General features: G+C 41.7%; 1 protein-coding gene across 50 annotated transcripts in view; it reads right to left on the minus strand.

Moving 5' to 3' along the window:
• TFDP2 (transcription factor Dp-2) overlaps positions 1 to 22396 on the minus strand; it is a 195937-nt gene that overhangs the window by 47174 nt on the left and 126367 nt on the right. For all 50 annotated transcript variants that reach the window (XM_065540054.2, XM_074031208.1, XM_074031204.1 and 47 more), the window contains one exon: positions 5139 to 5242. In XM_065540054.2, the coding sequence (XP_065396126.1) occupies positions 5139 to 5155 (17 nt within the window). In that variant the 5' untranslated portion in view covers positions 5156 to 5242. The remainder of the gene's footprint in view (positions 1 to 5138; positions 5243 to 22396) is intronic.

Here is a 22396-nt window from a genome sequence, read left to right on the forward strand (position 1 = left end):
ATTCTCTGCTTCAGAGATGATGCCTTCTGGTTGCATCCTAATAGCAGAAAGGGTCCAGGGTGCTCCCTTCAACCTCTTTTATAAGGGCACTAATTCCATTCATGAGGGTGAAGCCCTCATGACTTCATCACTTCCCCAAAGGCCCCGCCTCTTAATACCACCACAGTAGGGATGAGGTTTCAACATGAATTTTGGAGGAACCCATTCAGACCAGAGCATTCAGTTCCTGACCCTCTAACATTCCTATTTCACAGGCAAAATACATTCATTTCATTCCATAGTCTCACAAGTCCTAACTCCTTCCCCAAATCAGGTATGAGTAAGACTCAAAGGTGCAATTCATCCTGAGGCAAATTCCCCTCCAGCTGTGAGTCTGTGAAATCCAACCTGTTTCCAAAATACAATGATGGGACAGGCACAGAACATGCATTCCCATTCCAAAAGGGAGAAAATAGAAAAGAAGAAAGGGATAATAGGTCCCAACCAATCCAAAACCCAACAGGGCAAACATTAACTTTTAAGGCTTCAGAATAATCTTTGACTTGATATCCTGCCTTTTGGACACACTGGAGCAGGAGTTGGGCCTCCAGGCTACCAGGGGCCCCCATCCCCATGACTTTATTGGGGGCAGCCCATGCTCAGTTCTCCTGGGTTAGAGTTTGAGTCTTCTGCATGTGGCTCTCCCAGGCTGCAGTTGCATGCTGGAAGGTCTACTAGACTAGGGCCTCAGGGAGCGACCCCGCCCCTCTCAGCTCCACTAAGCTTTGACCTGGCGAGGGTTCCCAGTGGTGGCCTCACCTCTGTAGCAATTCTCTGCCAGGATCTGTTAAGGCTCTCCAGGGCATCTTTTAAAATCTAGGTGGAAGTTATCATACCCCGCAGCTTGTGCACCCTGTACCCACTGGAGATGGCATCACTCAGACACTGCCAAGGTTCACCACCTGTGCCCTCTAGAGGAGCAGCCACATATATACTTGCACTATATTTGGGCCTACCGGAGCCACACCTGGAATGGCTAAGGAGCACTGCGCCAAAATTTGGGGAGCAGACTTGACACAGTGCCAGGAAGCGATTGCCAGGGTTTCATTAGCGCCTGAAGCCCCTCTTTTGATAGTTCTGTCCCCCATGTCTTGGCCCTCTGGGCCTGTGATGAGAGGAGCAGCATCGATAATCACTGAAATGCTGTGGGTTTATTCTTCCATGTTTTGATGAACAGCACCAAGCTTCCACCCATGCACACTGGTCTTCTTTATCAAAAGGTGACTAGGCCACTCTTTTGGTGTTCTCTCCAGAACATGCTTTTTTATTCTTTACATGGCCAAGCTGAGAATTTCCTAAATCTTCACTTCTGATTATAAATTATATCTTTAATTCACTTCTCTCTTCTCACATTTTACTATAAACAGCCAAGAGAAGCCACGTTGATCCCTAAACACTTTGCTTAGAAATTTCTTTGGCCAACTATCCAATTTCACTGATCCTAAGTTCCTCCTTCCACAAAACATTAAAACAGGAAAACAATTCAGTGAAGTCCCTTGCCACTTTTTTAGTGGTTGTTGTTTGGTTGTCTTATAGTGACTCCTCTGTCAGGGTCACTACAGCCTTGGACTCTTGGGCCCAAGTGATCCTCTCTCCTTAATCTCCTGAGTGGCAAGGACTATAGGTGCCACCATGCCTGGGTTTTTGTTTGTTTGTTTTCTGAGACAAAGTCTCACTCTGTTGCCCAGGCTGGAGTGCAATGGTGCAATCTTTGCTCACTGCAACCTCAGGCTCCCAGGTTCAAGTGATCTTCCTGCCTCAGCCTCCCAAGTAGTTGGGATTACAGGCACCCACCACCATGTCCGGCTAATTTCTGTATTTTTAGTAGAGACAGGGTTTCACCACGTAGGCCAGGCTGGTCTTGAACTCCTGACCTCAAGTGATCCACCAGCCTCGGCCTCCCGAAGTGCTGGGATTACAGGTATGAACCACTGCACCCGGCCTAGCTAATTTTTATTTTTAGTTTTTTTTTTAGTAGAGATGAGGTCTCACTATGTTGCCCAGGCTGGTCTTGAACTACTGGGCTCAAGACATCCTTCTGCCTTGGCCTCACAAAATGATGGGATTACAGGAATGAGCCACTGCGCCCAGCCTTTTGCTACTCTGTAACAAGGATGGCTTTTCCTCCAGTTTCCAATAACATGTCCTTCACTCCTGTCTGGGACCTCATTATAATGGCCTTTACCATCCATATTTGTGCCAACATTCTGTTCATGACCACGGAGGTACTCTCTAAGAAGAGTGAGGCTTTCTCTACAGCTCTCCTCCTCTTCTGATTCCTCACCAGAATCACCCTTAATGGTCCATTCATCTCAAGAGGCTTTTTCCAGCCTGTTCCTCTGAACTCTTCCAGCCTCTGCCCATTACCCAGTTCTAAAGCCATTTCCACAGTTTTAGGTGTTTGTTCTGGCAGCACCCCAGTTCTTGGTACTAATTTTTTTGTCTTAGTCTGCTATAACAAAATACCTTAGCATAGGTAATTTATAAACGATAGAAATGTATTTCTTGAAGTTCTGGTGGCTGGGAAGTCCAGGATCAAGCCAGCAAATTCAGTGTCTAGTGAAGGCTCACTCTCTGCTTCATAGGTGGTACCTTCTTGTAGTGTCTTCACTACAGGAAGTGGGGCAAAGAGCTCCCTTCAACTTTTTTTTTTTTTTTTTAGACGGAGTCTTGCTCTATTGCCCAGACTGGAGTACAGTGGCACGATCTCTGCTCACTGCAACCTCTGCCTCCCGGGTTCAAGTGATTCTCCTGCCTTAGCCTCCCGAGTAGCTAGGACTACATGTGTGTCACCATGCTCAGCTAATTTTTTGTATTTTAGTAGAGATGGGGTTTCACTGTTTTAGCCAGGATGGTCTTGATCTCCTGACCTCGTGATCCACCTGCCTCGGCCTCCCAAAGTGCTGGGATTACAGGCTTGAGACACCACCCTCAGCAATTATTGTATTTTTAGTAGAGATGGGTTTCACCATGTTGACCAGGATGGTCTCAGTCTCTTGATCTCATGACCTGCCCACCTCGGCCTCCCAAAGTGCTGGGATTACTGGCCTGAGCCGCCGCACCCAGCCTCAACTTCTTTTATAAAGTCACTAATGCCCTCCATGAGAATGAAGCCCTCATAGCTTAATTACTTCCCCAAAGGTCCCACCCCTTAATACCATGACAATAGGGATTAAGCTTCAACATGAATTTTGGAGGGACACATTCAAGAGATAGCAATGGGGTCTTACAACCATTAGGAAACCAAAAACGAAATTCTGATTCCTGCCTAAGAACTCAGAACTGAAAAAAGGACTTCAGAAGTAGGCGGACAAATTAAGTACTTGGGATGGCCCAGCTGAAGGTAGAGTTCCAAATCTCCTCTCCTTCTTGTGACCTTTGTTCTGCTGATCCTGAGATTTACAGTAACTGAGTTAGTACCACACATCACTACTTATTATTAACAGAACTGGACCACGTAAGGGCTAACATGCATGTTAGTTCAAACTGACAATGGGAGAAAAATTATATATGCTTCCAAAGGATAAATTCACCTTGGGGTACAGCAGCGTTAAACAAACAAAAAATAATAGAAAATAATCTCTCAAAACAGAAGAGTACTGTAAGGGCAAGACTCATAAAAATTTGAGTATGTTTAATTTTGGTACTTATATAATCACATTTCAAAATGCAGATTTTAAAGTTGAGTGTTTTATCTCATTTGCACCTATAGTAGTGGCTGAGGAGGGGAAAATGCTTAGCAAATGTTTGAAAATATAACCTGAGCTACCTTGAAATGAAGGCTCTTATTTGAGCTTAAATCTCCATGAGGTTTGGAGCTAGACTACATTCTTCACATACTTACAGTAAATTGTGTTGGATCTTTAGCTTGATTTCTGCAGATGATAAACAGTCCTCAACTAACCAAGGAAAATGTCATGTCAAGAATGTGTCCTAAAGTCTTAGAGACTTTCTGAAACCATTAGGTATGTTAAAAGATATTTTTATCTAAATAACTTTGCATTTAACATAGTCCACAGTGCTGTTGTACATTGTGGGCGAAATTTATTCTTATTGCTCTACAGATGAAAAGATGAAAACACTGGCAACAAAGAGTTATTGCTTAAATGTTTGAGTACTTTTACTAATGGTGGGTAAGGCCATTTAAATTAGACTTAGTTTCAGAGTAGTGGAATGCAACCTTGTTTATAAATAAGTCTGCTGAAAGTGCTACACACTTTACGCTCCAGCATAATTAATGAATGACTTTACAGAAACAGTTGTTTTCCATTTTTCATTCATTATTTCTACCACTAAAGATTAAAATAAATTGGTATATTGTTTTTTCCCCAGAAGCCTTTAATGAAAGGAATTTTAAATTAATAGCTCCAGATGTAAATTAACTGTTGGGTCTCAGATTCCATTTATGTGAGAATACATAGTTTAGAGCAGTAAAGGTTATTTTATAAGAAAAAGAAAAGAGGAGGAGGATATAAAGCATAATACATTTCAAATCAATTTAAACAACTAAATACAAGAGAAACCTCACACAGAGAGCAAAAGACTTAAAACTACACATCCAGAATCCACAGATTCAAATATGTGAAAATTAAATATTAAAGAGCACAATGACTTTCTTTTTCTCAAGCTCAAGACTTGACCAGATACACTCAGATAAAAACAGAATGTTTTTTTAAAGTGACTCAGGTAACTGAAATTAATTATAATTTTGTTTTTTTCTTTTTGAGACAGGGTCTTGCTTTATCACCCAGGTTGGAGTGCAGTGGTGCAAACACGGTTCACTGTGACCTTGACCTCTTGGGCTCAAGCAATCCTCCCGCCTCAGTCCTCCAAGTAGCTGGGACTTCAGGCATGTGCCACAGTGCCCAGCTGTTTTTTGTAGAGACAGGGTTTCACCATGTTGCCCAGGCTGGTCTTGAACTCCTGAGCTCAAGTGATCCACCTGTCTCGGCTTCCCAAAGTGTTGGGATTACAGGCGTGAGACACCTGCCCCTCCTGGTTTAACTGGAATATCTGATCAAACATATTTAATGCAATTATCCTTTAAATAAGTCTTGGCTAAACAAAGTTTCAATTCTAAGATTTGATAATTTTCTTACCATTTGGGGTCCAACATTCACATTTATTGGTCCTAAGGTTTTTGGTAAAATCTTTGTAGGTGAGTTGGTATTGGAAACTGGAAATGCAACAAATGAAATGTTGCCTGAAATGATACCAAAACATTAAGTTAGTATTCTGCAATACCAAGGCCATTTTCTAGCTATATACACCCATGGTCCTAATTCATTTTGTTGAGGTAATTTATAAATATCTTAGGAAGCACATTATGAACAAAATACACCTTACTGAAAAGCCATACTAATGACTGCTTTGTTGTAAGGAATACAATTAACTTTGCTGCATAAATAATCTTTATTTATATTTTACTGAAAGTCTATAAAATAAATAGTTCCAATTATTTGACAATTAACTATGAAACTTTCAGTTGGTCTTTTAGAGGAAAAAATATTTAGAGAATATATAATGCAAATCACAGTTTATATCAGAATTGAGAAAGAGATCTTTAATAGACATGATGGAACAAATAATATATTTGATGATGAAACATAACATGAAAAGTAAAATAACTATTTAAATTTCTTTGTAGTACAAAACATCGAGACTAAAAGCTAACATATTTTCAAACTGTCAAATTGATAATGCTTTAGGGTTTTATAATACTAGAGAAAAAACATGGTGCTAACTAGTTATTAATACTAAGAACAGTGGGATCTGTACTGTGTTTTCAAGTGATCTCAGTACTTTAAATTTCAAATTACCATAGCAAACTGCTACCAAGAAAATTCTCCTCTAAAGGAAAAGCCAACCTATTATTTTCTGAACTATAACATCAACTACTTAATTACCCCGACAAACTTCAGCTTATCAGTGTTTCTCTTAGAAGATAACAGTGTAACAAAATATATCAAAGGAGATCATCCAGGAAGTATGTGAAAGGCCAACACTAAAACCCGGGGACAAACAACATTTAAGGGTAGGACAACAAAGACATTTCCTTCTTAGTTGCCTTCCTCAGATGACCCCCATCTTCCAAAACTTGACCACACTCTTTAATCCCCTTACTATTTTTTTTTTTTTTTGTGATGGGGGTCTCTCTCTGACACCCAGGCTAGAGGGCAGTGATGCAATGACAGCTCACTATAGCCTCAAACTCCAGGGCTCAAGTGATCCTCCCACCTCAGCCTCCAAAGTGGCTGACACCACAGGCATGCGTCACCACACCTGGCTAATTTTTTTTATTTTGTAGAGATGGGGTCTTGCCATGTTGCCCAGCCTGGTCTCAAACTCCTGTGCTTCAAGCAGTTCTCCCCCTTAGCTTCCCAAAGTGCTGGGATTAAAGGCTTGAGCCATGGCACCCAGCCTAAATGACTTCTTTTTTCTTTTTCTTTTTTTGAGAGTCTCGCTCTGTCACTCAGGCTGGAGTTCAGTGGCGCGATCTTGGCTCACTGCAACCTCCGCCTCCCAGGTTCAAGTGGTTCTCCTGTCTCAGCCTCCTGGGTAGCTGGGATTCCAGGCACCCGCCATCATGCCCGGCTAATTTTTGAGTTTTACTAAAGACGGGGTTTCACCATGTTGGCCAGGCTGGTCTCGAACTCCTGACCTTGGGTAATCCGCCTCCCTCAGCCTCTCAAAGTTCTAGGATTACAGGCATGATCCACCGTGCCTGGCCCAAAATGGCTTCTTTCATCTCTGCTCTGCACTTTCTGCCTCTTCAGGGATCTCACCCATCAATTATCTACTCTGTCTCCTGAAGTTTCAACTATTCCATTGGCCCTTTCCCTTCAGTTTTTGTAGAGTTCATTTTCCCCCTAATTCCACAAATAAAATCAAATTATATTTATTGTACCCACTCAGCAAGTCCAAGTACCCAAATCTGCTTCTACTTCCTGTTCTCACTCTTGATATATGACTGAGCCCTCGTATATGATCACTGAATCCACCCAATGATCCAATCTAGAAATGATCTTCAGATCTTCACTCAATCTCCTCCTCATTCAACTGACCACCGTATTTGTTATTTCCTTATTCTAGTTCCTTTATGCCAGCGGTCCCCAATCTTTTTAGCACCAGGGACTGGTTTCGTGGAAGACAGTTTCTCCACAGATGGGGGTGAAGGGAGGTATGGTTTTGCAATGATTCAAGAACATTACATTTATTGTGCACTTTATTTCTATTATTATTACATTGTAGTATATAATGAATTAGTCATACAAATCATCACAATGCGGAATCAGTGGGAGCCTTGGGCTTGTTTTCCTGCTACTAGAGAGTCCCATCTGGGAGTGATGGAGACAGTGACAGATCATCAGGCATTAGATTCTCATAAGAAGTGTGCAATCTAGATCCCTCACATGCACAGTTCACAACAGGGTTTGTGCTCCTATGATAATCTAATGCCGCTGCTGATCTGACAGGAGGCGGAGCTCAGGCGGTGATGTGAGCGATGGGGAGTGGTTGTAAATACAGATGAAGCTTTGCTCACTCACTGGCTTGCCTGCCTGCCACTCACTTCCTGCTGTGTGGCCCAGTTCCTAACAGGCCATGGACTGGTACCTGGTGGCCGGTTGGGGATCCCTGCACTATGCTGCTGGCACTCATTTAATTTGCAACTTCATATCTGGTTTGAATACAGTTACCATCTAACTCAGTTGATTGACAATACAGGATGTCCAATGGAATCGCCTGGGGAACAATGAACAATACCAATGCCTTGGATCCTAGAGCTGCCCATATAATTGATCTGGGGTGAACCTGGGCATCAGGCCATTAAACATTCTCCAAACAGTTCCAATGTGCGGCCAGGGCTGAGCACCATCACTCTTACTAGATATCCTACTTCTAACAGCTTTCCTAGCCACTCCATGCATCTATAACAAACCATTCTTTCAACTGGCAAAACTGTTCTGAACACTCCCCTAATTATGGTTTTTAAGGACTCCACAACACTTCCTAAAAGCCTCTCAGACTCCTCAACATGGCACAAAAGCTCGCAGTGGAGATCTCACCCCTGCCTCCTTTCACAGCTTCATCTTCAGTTGCTCCCTCCACATGTACCCCGCAATCCAACCAGATTAAATACTTTACATTTCTAGAGAGGCCCCAATTCAACCAACTGGCTTTGGCATACACCTTTCCATCTGCTGAGAAGGCCCTTCTCTACTGAGCCAACTCCTACCTACTAGCACTTCAAAATGGATGGCTTCCACACCATTTTCTGAGCAATTATTATGTCCCCAGAGTCTGTTCCAGAGGTTTCCTATATATACATACATATATGTATGTACATATAAATATACACACACATAAAGTGTACATATATACATATATACGCGCACACGCACGCGCACACACATGCACACACACTTTCTTGTCCTAAGCATCGATGAGGAAAAAAGTGTATATATATACACACACACACACACACATTTTATGTGTATGTATGTATGTGTGTATACTTTTTTCCTCATCGATGCTTAGGACAACAGTGTGAAATAGATTATTGGTGACCCTATTTTATATATTAAGAAATTGAGATTGAAATTAAATACAAGGTCCCATGGTAGTGAAGCCAACAGCTCCACCTCCAAAGCCTCTGCTCTATGCATCTCCTCCTTCTTAAAAGCTGTCCCATCCCCTGTGGTCTAAATTCTGGATATTCCTCTTCTGGCTTCTCATAAAACCTGTTATCACTTACTTGTAATTCTATTATAAATGGGTTACGTCTCTCAGCTTTGTATCCTAGCACCTAGTTTAGTCCTTGGAACAAAACAGGTGCACAAATGATAAAAAGTGTTTGATCAGCCAAGATTGAAAGTATTACCTTTCCTAATCTGGATGCCAAACTTCCTGCAATACAGCTTAAATTACAACCCTTGTTATTTTTCCAACCAAGATCATAACTCATACTGAGTTTGAAATCAATTTAAACAGCAGGTCCTTTGTTTATTTCACTTTTAACATGACCGAACTGGTATTATCAAATAAAGTTTCCCTACCTTGCAATTGTGCAACTGATTTTCTTAAAATAAAATGTGGCCAGGCAGTGGTTCACGCCTGTAATCCCAGCACTTTAGGAAGCCAAGCAGGGCAGATCACCTGAGGTCAGGAGTTCGAAACCAGCCTGGCCAACATGGCGAAACCCTGTCTCTACTAAAAATACAAAAGTTAGCCAGGCGTGATGGTGCACACCTGTAATCCCAGCTACTTGGGAGGCTGAGGCATGAAAATCACTTGAACTGAGGAGGTGGAGGTTGCAGAGAGCCGAGATAGCGCCACTGCACTCCAGCCTGGGCAATAGAGCAAGACTGTCTCAAAAAAAGAAAAAAGAACAATAAATTGACAAAACAAAAATTATAGTCCAGAAATAATTTCACCTATATATGAAAATTTTGTATATGATAAAGGTAGTATTTCAAACCAATGATGTTGAGACAAGAGACTATCCATTTGGATAAAAGAAATTTTAGATTTCAATTTATCACATTGAACAAAAACAAATTTCAGAAAAATCAAACATTTAAACATAAAAATTAAAACTTAAGAAAAAATACAATAATATTTTTATTTTTATTTATTTTTATTTTTATTTTTTTTGAGACAGAGTCTTGCTCTGTCGCCCAGGCTGGGGTGCAATGGCCGGATCTCAGCTCACTGCAAGCTCCGCCTCCCAGGTTTAGGCCATTCTCCTGCCTCAGCCTCCTGAGTAGCTGAGACTACAGGCGCCCGCCACCTCGCCCGGCTAGTTTTTTGTATTTTTTAGTAGAGACGGGGTTTCACCGTGTTAGCCAGGATGGTCTCGATCTCCTGACCTCGTGATCCGCCCGTCTCGGCCTCCCAATATTATTTTTATAATCCTGGAATGAGGAAGGCCCTCCTCACCGTGTTACAGAATTCAGATATCTTAAGTAAAAAGACTGATGGATTTGACTACTTAAAAATCAAAACTTTACAGCAAGACTTAATATACTTAGAAGACAAATGTCAGGCTGGTAAACAAATGTGCAATGCACAGGTCATTTGATTACCATTCTTTAAAAAATTTTGTTTGTTTAACCTACTGTTACGAATTAATAAGAAAAAGGCAATATCCCAATATAAAAATAAATCCGGTATATGAAGAAATACAGATGCCACTGATCACATGAAAAGATGCTTGATTTTAATAATTAAAAAACTAACTTTTGGGCCAGGCGTGGTGGCTCACACCTGTAATCCCAGCACTCTGGGAGGCCAAGGTGGGCAGATCACAAGGTCAAGAGTTCAAGACCAGCCTGGCCAAGATGGTGAAACCCCATCTCTACTAAAAATACAAAAATTAGCTGGGCGTGGTGGTGTGTGCCTGTAATCCCAGCTACTTGGGGGGCTGAGGCAAGAGAATCGCTTGAACCCGGGAGGCGGAGGTTGCAGTGAGCCAAAATCATGCCATTGCACTCCAGCCTGGGTGACAGAGCAAGACTCTGTCTCAAAAAAAAAACAAACAATTAACTTTTTAAAAAAAGGAAACCTTTTTGCATACTAGACTGATAAAAAATTAACAAGTCTGATAATGCACTGAGTTGGTAAGGATGTGGCAAAACAGTCACATTTTAAAAATACTGACTTGGCACCTACTACTCTATGTCAAGAACTAAGGCTAAGCATTAGGATATTCAGTGAACAAGCAACATTGTTCCCTGCACTCAAGGGACTAACATACTCTGTTAGTGAAGGGAATACTGTAGAGCCTTTCTGGAGGTTCTGACGATGTGTTGATGTGTTGATTTTAATTAGAAAGGAATAAACTGACCGTGTGTTAGAATACAAAATTCTATATAAATACTTTAAAAATAATTCTACACTTTTTTTTGAGACAGAGTCTCACTCTGTCCCTCAGGCTGGAGTGCAGTGGCACAACCTCGGCTCACTGCAAGCTCTGCCTCCCGGGTTCACACCATTCTCCTCCCTCAGCCTCCCGAGTAGCTGGGACTACAGGCACCCACCACCACGCCCAGCTATTGTTTTGGATTTTTAGTAGAGATGGGGTTTCACTGTGTTAGCCAGGATGGTCTCGATCTCCTAACCTCGTGATCTGCCTGCCTTGGCCTCCCAAAGTGCTGGATTTCAGGCGTAAGCCACCATGCCCGGCCTATAATTCTACACATTTTAAAGCTTTTTTCCATCTCAACAAATACCCTCTGTTGCCTAAGTGGTAAGCTAATGTCTGGCTTCTGTGACATCATGATTGACAATGGGCATACCCTCTGACTGGCAATTCCTCTGGTGGAAATATAATAAACTAGGCAGATAAGAACAATTGTACGTGTCCTGGGATTGGAGCACGGTGGAGAAAAGCAAAGACCTACAAACAATTTAAGTGTTTAAACATCTTCTGGTACATGTGCATGATGGAATATTATATAGTCCCTAAAAACACAAGCATGTATTGCCATGGAAAAATGTCCTGTTATAAAAGAACACGATTACATTTACCTGAAAAACTACATATATGTCTATTTTTCATATATTTTTATATATTCATAAAAAGTCTCCCAAGAGAAACCACAAATTTAATAGTGGTTAGCTCTGATGAGTAGCACGGAGGAAGCATTGTTTTACACTTTTTATTATTTGAAAAAAACATTTTATGAACATGCATGCACGTGTTTTATAATTTTAAAAGCTACTGTCGCCAGGTGTGGTGGCTCATGCTTGTAATCCCAGCTCTTTGGGAGGCCAAGGCAGGAGGATCACGAGGCCAGGAGTTTGAGACCAGCCTGATCAACATGGTGAAACCCCGTCTCTACTAAAAATTCAAAAATTAGCCAGGTGTGGTGGCGCGCGTCTGTAATCCCAACTACTTAGGAGGCTGAGGCAGGAGAATCGCTTGAACCCGGGAGGTGGAGGTTGCAGTGAACCAAGATCGCACCACTGCACTCCAGACTGGGTGACAAAGTGAGACTCCGTCTTATAAACAAATAAATAAATAAATAAATAAATAAATAAATAAATAAATAAAAAAGTTACTGTCATTCTGAAAGAGAGAATGAATCAGCCATAGCTACTAAAACAAGTTTAAGATCTAGAAATGATTGTCTCATAAGTAGTAAAAATGAAATTTGCTTTAAAAGTAGTTAAAAGGACTCCACTAGAATTCTAATAGCTGTAATACCCAGAAATAAAAGCCACATGTTTAGACAAAACTTACTTTCATCAAATCAGCTAAGTTCAGCAGCAGAAATATATATATATATTTTCACTCAAAAGGACACCTTTAAATAGATTACAAAGATTCAGTCAACCAAAATTTCAGCCAGGCTGAGAGAAGTAAATAAAGTCTAAACAGTTTTTCCTAAGTGCGTGGCCTAAATTCATAGCTCCTTGGCAATAGGAGCTTGACACTGTCCAGAAGCTGATTCCTGGGACTCAGTGTATTAAAAACAACAATTTTTAAAGTTGCCTGGATTTTGGTTCTGGCAATTTCCTCAATTAACTAAATGAGATCAATCACCTAGGGAAGTGGCTAAGAAACAGAACTAAAAACTTATGCCAGATGTTGGCTCAGGCACAAGATTTTGGCTCAAATGTTATTTCAATTTATTCAGTAATATTTTTGTTTTCCACTAGAATTGTCTAGACACCACAGATTTTTTTTCCACTCATAATTCTTTAGGGGGTTCCAGTTACAATTAATAACCTTCACTATGTCCAATTAAAATGAAAAAAAATCCAGTTACATAATTGTGGTTAGTCTTTATGATGCTTATATACATTTTTTTCCATGGCATAGACTTTCTTAAAAAAAAAAAGTTTTTGCTTGAATTAGCTTTAGGAAAAATCGTCTTCACCTAAGCCTGCATCACATCCTCCTACAAGAACCAAATTGGTAACTTACTATAGGAAAGAATACATCTTTTTTGTGGATTTATAAATGTCTTAAATTAGAAGCAGTGGTATAGACCATATATACAGGGTCCAACTTCACAGGACAAGCTAACCTATAACCTAAAATAAAAGTTTTTGGTTTGTTTTGAGACAGGATTCTTGCTCTATCATTCAGCCTGGAGAGCAGTGGCACTATCAGAGTTCACTGCGGCCTCAAACTCCTGGCTCAAGTTATCCTCCTGCCTCAGCTTTCCAATGAGCTGGAACAACTGGTGTGCACCGCCATGCCCAGCTATTTTTTTTATTTTTATTTTTTTGTAGGGAGGGGGTCTCACTATATTGCCCAGGCTGGTCTCAAACTCTTGAGCTGAAGCCATCCTCCCACCTTGCCAAAGCACTGGGATTACAGGCATGAGCCACCACACCCAGCATAAGTAAGTTAAAATGACCTAGATTGTGGTGGTGTATGTGTTTGCTGAAGTCCCAATTATACCTTAATGAAATGATGGAAAAATGTAACGTGGGCAATTTCATATTAATTAGTAAGATACTAATTATAGATTATACCATCCTCTGCTTTTCCTCTTCTGTCACCTCAACTGGCCCTTAAAAAAAAATACAGATAGTTCATCTTCTTGTCTAAAAAACATCCATTCAGCTACTGTCCCTTTTAAGTCAGTCTCCTGCATCATCACAATCTTTCCCTCTCTGCCAGATCATTCACATCAGTACATAAACACGCGTAATTTCTTCCATCTCAAAAACAAAAAACAAACCAACTTTTCTTGACCATCCAGTCCTCCAGTTACCAACTAATTTGTTGCCCTCTACAGCAAAACTACTCACAAAATCTGCCAGCATTTGCTGTTTCCACTTCCTCCATATCTGTTTCTTTTGAACCCTCTCTTCCCAATTTTCCCCCACAATTCCACTGAAATTCTTGGCCTTCAATTTACTTTAACCTTCCATCTACTCTGACACTTTTTAAAATCACACTTTAGAAACACTTTCTTTAGAAACACTTTCTCCACTTGACATCCAAGCCACCATTTTCTCCTGGTTCTCCTCCCAATCTACTGGCCGCTCCTTCTCAGCCTTAGTTGCTGGCTCCTTTCTCTCTAAATATTTGGGAGCCCTTTAGCTCGGTCCTCCAACCTCTTGGCTGTGAGCCCTTCCTCATGAGATGATCCCATCTAAGTCTCCTGGCTTTAAATATGATGATGACTCTGGTGCATTTTTCTTGGGATTAAATTAATCCCTCCAACTTTGGATTCACATATCTACTATCTTCTCATTATCTCCATTTGATGTGTCATATGTATCTCATGGGATACATATGACACATCATATCCAAACTTAGCATATCCAAAATCTAACTCTGGACTGCCCCCACCCCACCCAGAAACCTCCTTCTTCATCTCAGTAAATGAAAACTCTTCAACTGCTCAGACTGAAAAGATTACTGTTGAGACCTTGATTTCTCTGATATCCCACGCTCAATTCATTCATAAATCCTGCAAGCTGGATCTTTAAAATATAGCTTGAATACAAGCACTTCTCACCTACTCCTCTGCTATCACTCTGGTCCAGGACAACATCTTGGCTTGAATTACTGCAATAGCTTCCAGATGCAGCTCCATGCTGCTGCCCACCCTACCCCACAACTCTACTTCCATGTTCTCTAATACAGTAGTCACTAGGCACAGGTGGCTACTGAGCACTTGAAATGTGGTCAGACCTGGATTTTAAGTTTATTTAATTTTAATTAACATATTTAAAAACTAAAGCAAATGAAGTATTTTCCCATTAAACACAGCTTTATCATTTTGATAGGGCTATGTTTCACTTCAATTGTTGAAAATTTAGCATCTAAACTGAGATGTGCTCTAGTTATAAAATACACATCAGATTTTGAAGACTTAGCACGAAAAACTATAAAACATCTGACTAATGTTTATATTGATTATATGTTGGATGATAATGTTTTTAACTTTTTAATTTTATTTTCTCTCTAAGGAGAGATGGAGTTTTGCTCTGTCACCCAGACTGGAGTGTAGTGGTGCGATCTCAGCTCATTGCAACCTCCGTCTCCCGGGTTTGAGCAATTCTCCTGCCTCAGTCTCCTGAGTAGCTGGGATTACAGGGGCCCGCCACCATGCCCAGCTAATTTTTATAGAGACGGGGTTTTGCTATGTTCGCCAGGCTGGTCTCGAACTCCTGACCTCGTGATCCACCCACCTTGGCCTCCTAAAGTGCTGGGATTACAGGCGTGAGCCACCACATTTTTTTTTTTTTAAAGACAGTCTCACTCTGTCACCCAAGCTAAAGTGCAGTGGTGCGATCTCAGCTCACTACAACTTCCACCTCCTGGGTTCAAGCAGTTCTCCTGCCTCAGCTTCCTGAGTAGCTGGGACTACAGGTGCCCACCATCACGCCTGGCTTTTTTTTTTTTTTTTTGAGACGGAGTCTTGCTCTGTCACCCAGGCTGGAGTGCAGTGGCGCGATCTGGGCTCACTGCAAGCTCCGCCTCCCGGGTTCATGCCATTCTCCTGTCTCAGCCTCCCGAGTAGCTGGGACTACAGGCGCCCGCCACCATGCCTGGCTAATTTTTTGTATTTTTTTTTTTTTTTTTTTTTGAGACAGAGTCTCACTCTGTCGCCCAGGCTGGAGGGCAGTGGTGCGATCTGGGCTCACTGCAAGCTCCGCCTCCCGGGTTCACGCCATTCTCCTGCCCCAGCCTCCTGAGTAGCTGCGACTACAGGCGCCCGCCACCTTGCCCGGCTAGTTTTTTGTATTTTTTTTTAGTAGAGACGGGGTTTCACCGTGTTAGCCAGGATGATCTCAATCTCCTGACCTCCTGATCCGCCCGCCTCAGTCTCCCAAAGTGCTGGGATTACACGCATGAGCCACCGCACCCGGCATTTTTTTGTATTTTTAGTAGAGATGGGGTTTTGCAATGTTGGCCAGGCTGGTCTCGAACTCCTGACCTCAAGTGATCCACCTGCCTTGGCGTCCCTAAGTGCTGGGATTACAGGCATGAGCCACCACACCTGGCCGGATGGTAAGTTTTAGTAAATGTTTGTATAATGTTTTAATAATGTTTGGGTTCAATAAAATCCATCATTAAAATACATTTCACCTGTCTCTTCATACTATTAAAATGTTGCTACTAGAAAATTTGCAATTACATAAGTGAATTACATTATACTAGGAAACCCAACTGGTTTATCCTTCACACAGCACTCAGAGTGATCCCACTACATGGAGGAGTCCTCTTCAAAACTCTCCAACTGGCATCACATCTCAGTTAGCTTGAGTCCTTAATGAGGGTTTACAAAGCCCTGTATCATCTGCAGTCCTCTTTCTGACCTTGTCACCTGTCAGTCTCTCCCTACTTCATTTCTCTACATTCACACTGATCTCTTTGCTGTTCTTCAATCCATGCCAACCAAATTTCTACTTCATGGCCTTTGTCCTTCAAGTTTCCTCTGCCTGGAATCCTCCCCCAGATATCCTAAGTGTCTTATTCCCGTTTCCTTCAAGTCTGCTCAGTCGACACAGCGGCAGAGATATCTACCACCCTGTATCAGCACTTCCTAATTTACTATACTTTATTTTTCCACCATAGTACTTACCTCTATATGACACATTACATATTTATATTGACTTATGTAATTACTCTCTGTCTTGTCACTCTTAGAATGTTAAGTTCTACAACAATAGGGGCTTTGCCATCTCATTCGTTGCTCCAGCTAGGTGTCTCCAGCACCTAGCGTAAGCAGAGCTTGATAAATATTTGTTGGATGAATAAATTGATAAGTACATGAATGTCTACATGCAAGCATATATACAAATTCATAAAACTACAGTATACAGTGAAAACTGAGTCTCCTGCCATCCCGAATCACCACCAAAATATTCCCTTCCCTAGTGACAGCTGTGGTGCCAGTTTGTAGATAAGCTTCCAAAAATATCCTAGGCATATACAAACACATATGCAAAAATATCCTTTTTTTTTTTTTTTTTTTTTTAGATGGAGTCTCGCTCTGTCACCTAGGCTGGAGTGCAATGGCATGATCTTGGCTCACTGCAACCTCTGCCTGCCAGGATCAAGCAATTCTCCTGTCTCAACTCAGCCTCCTGAGTAGCTGGGATCACAGGCACATGCCACCATGCCTGGCTAATTTTTGTATTTTTAGTAGAGACGGGGTTTCACCATGTTGGTCAGGCTGGTTTTGAACTCCTGACCTCGTGATCCACCCGCTTTGGCCTCCCAAAGTGCTGGCATTATGGGCCTGAGTCACCGCGCCCAGCCAAAAAATATCCTTTTTTTCTATCAGTCTGAGTGTTGCTTTTATATCTATCTCAGATGTCTTTCCATATCTGTAGTGTTGCCTCAATATTTATTTATTTATTATTTATTTATTTATTTATGAGATGGAGTCCCACTCTTGTCGTCCAGGCTGGAGTGCAGTGGCAAGATCTTGGCTCACTGTAACCTCCACCTCCTGGGTTCAAGTGATTCTCCTGCCTCAGCCTCCTGAAGAGCTGGGATTACAGGCACCCATCACCATGCTTGGCTAATTTTTGTACTTTTAGTAGAGACGGGGAGTCTCACCATGCTGGCCAGGCTGGTCTCGAACTCATGACGTCAGGTGATCCGCCCACCTTGGCCTCCCAAAGTGCCAGGATTACAGGCATAAGCCACCATGCCCAGCCTCAATGTTTATTAGCTACATGGTATTCTCTTTTATGGCTCTAGCAGTCTATTTATTGAGCTCCTGAGTAATGGAAAAGCTTTTAGTATTACATATACTACTGCAATGACTATACATATTTCTTTACCCACATTACTTGTATCAACTATGTATTTCTCCCTTTAGAAATGCAAGAAGTGTCCATTTACATATATCCTCATTAATCTAGTTTTTTTATTATTTTTTTAGAGATGGGGTTTCCTTCTGTCACCCAGACTAGAGTGTAGTGGAACAATCAAAGCTCACTACAGCCTCAAACTCCAGGGTTCAAGCCATCCTCCCTGCTCAGCCTCCTGAGTATGCCACCACGTCCAGCTAATTTTTAAACTTTTTTGTAGAGACAGGGTCTCACCATGTTGCCCAGGCTATTCTCGAACTCCTGGGCTCAAGCAATCCTCCAACCTCAGCCTCCCAAAGTGGGACTATAGGTGTCAGCCACCACGCCCAGGCAACGTGTTTTTAAATTTTATTTTCTTTGACAACTTTTACATTTAAAATTAAGTATAGTAACTCATTTTGGTCTTATTTTGTTTTTAATATATTGTTATGAGTATAGATGAGCATCTTTTGTTTAAAAGTTATGTAAATGTTCCTTTTTTTGGTAGAATGTCTTTAAATATTGAAGGAATACATTTATTCTATTATACTTGCTGCAAATATTTCCCCCAATGGAACAGTGTTTGCTTTCATATATTATTCTTTGCACATTTTTAAGAATGTAGTCAATTTTGTAATTTTTAAATGACTTTTGTGTCAAACTTAAAAAGGCCTGTGTGTGTTTAAATATAAAAATGAAGGAAGTGAGGCTAATTTCCAGGGTTTTCCTAAATTTACCTTTGCTCCCTGGAAGTGCACTTTATACATGCACTTTCAACATGCTGTGTTTTACTTATCGTACAAGTTTTATATTTCCAGTTGGATATGCTGTTCTTACAAATTAATTATCAGCAGTTAGAATGTATACTAAGATTATATTAAACACCCCCCGCCCCATTTTCTTATACAATTTTAAAGCCTTCATTTTAAATTATAAATCCTTGATCCACCTGGAATCTATCTGATATAAGAAGTGACAGATCCAAAGTCCCCCCCCGCCCCCCGGCCCCAGTTAGCCACTTTTAATGAATAATCCACTCACTCTCCTCCATGCTGATATGAAATGAAACCTTGAGTTTACTTATTTGGGTCAATTTATTGATTTTCTATTCTGCTCCACTGATCTGCCTCTTCATATGCCAGTTCCCCATGGTTTTGTTTCATTCATGATTAACAGTTTCACAAAAGAATATGCTGAGTTCGAAAAATAAAGTAGTGTCAGAGCATTCCCTTCCTTTCTGTACTACCTTTTAACTATTTGTTAATAACTACTGTAAAAGACTATCAATTAGCTTCAAATACAGTACTGAAGAGGTCAAGTCACAGGTCAATTCTAGAATGGGCAATTTGTTTTGCAAAGAGAAATGATTTCACAACCTTAAGACTGTATTTCTAATTTTAGCCAGCCATCTAGAAAGCAATATATGTAACTGAAAACAAAGTAGACTAGGGAGAAAGGATATGGATGACTCAGGGGATCTCTAGCACCTGTATTTCAAAAATAACTCTTGGGCCAGGGACGGTGGCTCATGTCTGTAATGCCAGCACTTTGGGAGGCCAAGGTGGACGGATCACAAGGTCAGGAGTTCGAGACCAGCCTGGCCAACATGGTGAAACCCCGTCTCTACTAAAAATACAAAAAATTAGCCAGCAGTGGTGGTGTGCGCCTGTAATCCCAGCTGCTCAGGTGGCTGAGGTAGGAGAATTGCTTGAAATCGGGAGGGGGAGGTGGAGGTTGCGGTGAGCCAAGATGGTGCCACTGCACTCCAGCCTGGGCGACAGAGCACGACTCCATCTCGGAGGGGCGGGGGTGGGGTGGGGGGGAAGAAAGAAAGAAGAAGAAAATAACTCAGGCTCTGTAGGTCAACATCTACGTAAATGAAATAAAAACAAAGACAAACTTTGCAGTTACTCTGACTTCCTTCATTTTTATGTTTAAATATACTCATATGCTTTTTTCTTTTAAAAAAACCCAAAACACAAAAACAGTTTTCAGACCAGGTGTGATGGCTCATGCCTATAGTCCCAGCACTTTGGGAGGCTGAGGCAGGAGGATTGCTTGAGTCCAGGAATTCAAGACCAGCCTGGGCAACACAGTAAGGCCTCATCTCTACAAAAAAATAATAAAATTACCCAGGTATAGTGGCACACACTTACAGTCCCAGCTACATGGGAGGCTGAGGCAAGAGGATCTCCTGAGCCCAGGAAGTCAAGGCTGCAGTGAGCTATGTTCATGCCACTGCACTCCCATCTAGGTGACAAAGCAAGACCCTGTCTCCAAAAAAAAAAAAAAGGTTTTCACTTTATTTACTAACTAGTATTACCTATCTGCACATGCATATTACACCACTGTTATGTTTTATTTTGATGCATTTGTACTGAACCATGTTCGCCAAAGTTACTAAGATTAAATCCAAAGGTAATTACCATTACAAAACTTTTTAACTGAATGACCTCAACATGACTATAATTGGGATGGGTGACAAAGAGAAGACAAAAAAGTTCGTAATATCTCCAAAGTATAATAGTTAAAGTGTCCTCTGGAACCTTCCTCTCTATATTTGGTTCTAAAAGGAGATCAGGTATCCCATTGTGCAAAGATAAGGACACAAGATCTGACACGCACATTCCTACATATCACATACACGGAAGGAAAAGCCTCAAAGTTTCTGCAGCTGTCAGAACACAGAAAACTTTCGGGATTCACCCAAATGGATCACCGAACCAGAATCTTTCCAAAGGATCCTTGAAATGACCATCATAAGAAGTGTATTTATAGCTCTCTATGGTCATATTTCTAAATGAATAATTTTTTTTTTTTTTTTTTTGAGATGGAGTCTCACTCTGTCGCCCAGGCTGGAGTACTGTGGTGTTATCTCAGCTCACTGCAAGCTCCGCCTCCCGGGTTCACGCCATTCTACTGCCTCGGCCCCCTGAGTAGCTGGGACTACAGGCGCCCGCCACCACGCCCAGCCAATTTTTTGTATTTTTAGTAGAGATGGGGGTTTCATCGTGTTAGCCAGGATGGTTTCGATCTCCTGACCTCGTGATCCGCCCGCCTTGGCCTCCAAAAGTGCTGGGATTACAGGCGTGAGCCACCGGCCCGGCCCCAAAAAATCTTTTATATCAGTCTTTCCTACATACTTTCCCTAGAAGATCAAACCTATTCTCTTGGCTTTGTTGAACATTTTCACTTAGGGGGCACTTTTAAAAACAATTAGCTAGTGTTTTGTTTAATTTAATTTAATTTAATTTAGGAGACCTAAATAATTAAACATGAGGCCAAAGTACATAAGAAAGTGGCAGTCTTTTATTGCAAATATGCACACACTCTCTGGCGAGGTTCTCTGGTCCTCAGGTGTGGGGGGCCAGGGAAGTCGCCCAGCGCTCTGGGGTGATGTTCTCCGGTCCACGAATGCGGGGGCGAAGAAGTCACCCCCGCGCTCACCGGCAGCGGACTTTCATGCCTGGGAGCTGGAGGGGGAGGAGTTTGGGGCGTGTGTGTAGGAGTGGCTTCTTGAATTTCGCTGTCCCCGGCTTGACGTCACTCTGCGCATGCTCAGTTGATTTGGTTCTTTTCCCGGGCGCGGGAAAATCTGTGAAGAAGAACCCGGAAACAACAGGGACTGCTCCATCTTGTTCACCTTCCTCCATCTTGTCCCTTCCACCTCACCCAAACAGTTAGCTCCTTCCTTTTCTTATATCTAGAACCATAAAAGCCCTAAATTCTTAAATTTAAAAGGAGAAAAAAAAATTTTTTTTTCCATCTTACCACATGTCAAGATTTAAACACTCTCTCTTCATTGCTTAAGCAAACTCCTCAATTCAAGCTCTGGTATCTGGTATATTGGTTTCATTTAGTTCATCAAACCTAAAAGATCTTAGAAATCATTAGGGTCACTTGCAGGGCTCTTCTCCTTCAATAATTTTTTAAGTGTTTACCCAAAAACATTTGTCTCATCTATAGGTTTGATACTGCTGGTTTTTCTTTTTTTTTGGGGACAGAGTCCTGCTCAGTCGCCCAGGCTAGAGTGCAGTGGCGCGATCTCGGCTCACTGCAAGCTCCGCCTCCCGGGTTTACGCCATTCTCCTGCCTCAGCCTCCTGAGTGGCTGGGACTACAGGCGCCCGCTGCCACGCCCGGCTAATTTTTTGCATTTTTAGTAGAGACGGGGTTTCACCGTGTTAGTCAGGATGGTCTCGATCCCCTGACCTCGTGATCCGCCCGCCTCGGCCTCCCAAAGTGCTGGGATTACAGCCGTGAGCCACCGCGCCCGGCCAATACTGCTGGTTTTTCATTGGTTTCTTTATCTTTAGTTAAAACATGTACTTTTGAAATCTTTTTTCTGTTAGCATTTTCAGTCAAGGAAACTTTTCAATTGTTCAATTTCTCATTTTCTTCCACCTGCTCAACTAAAATTTCCTAGTTTTGAAATGTATCTTCTGATTAATAATTGAAGAAGTCTACCATATGTCCTCAAACAACTTGATCCTCCCAATCCTTCCCGGCAGTTCTTCCCAAATATGAGTGATCACAAGATTCACTCCTGAGCTCCACGGGACACATAAAGATTCAAAAACTAG

This window comes from Macaca fascicularis, chromosome 2 (assembly GCF_037993035.2).
Source record: "Macaca fascicularis isolate 582-1 chromosome 2, T2T-MFA8v1.1".
NCBI classification, from domain to species: Eukaryota; Metazoa; Chordata; class Mammalia; order Primates; family Cercopithecidae; genus Macaca; species Macaca fascicularis.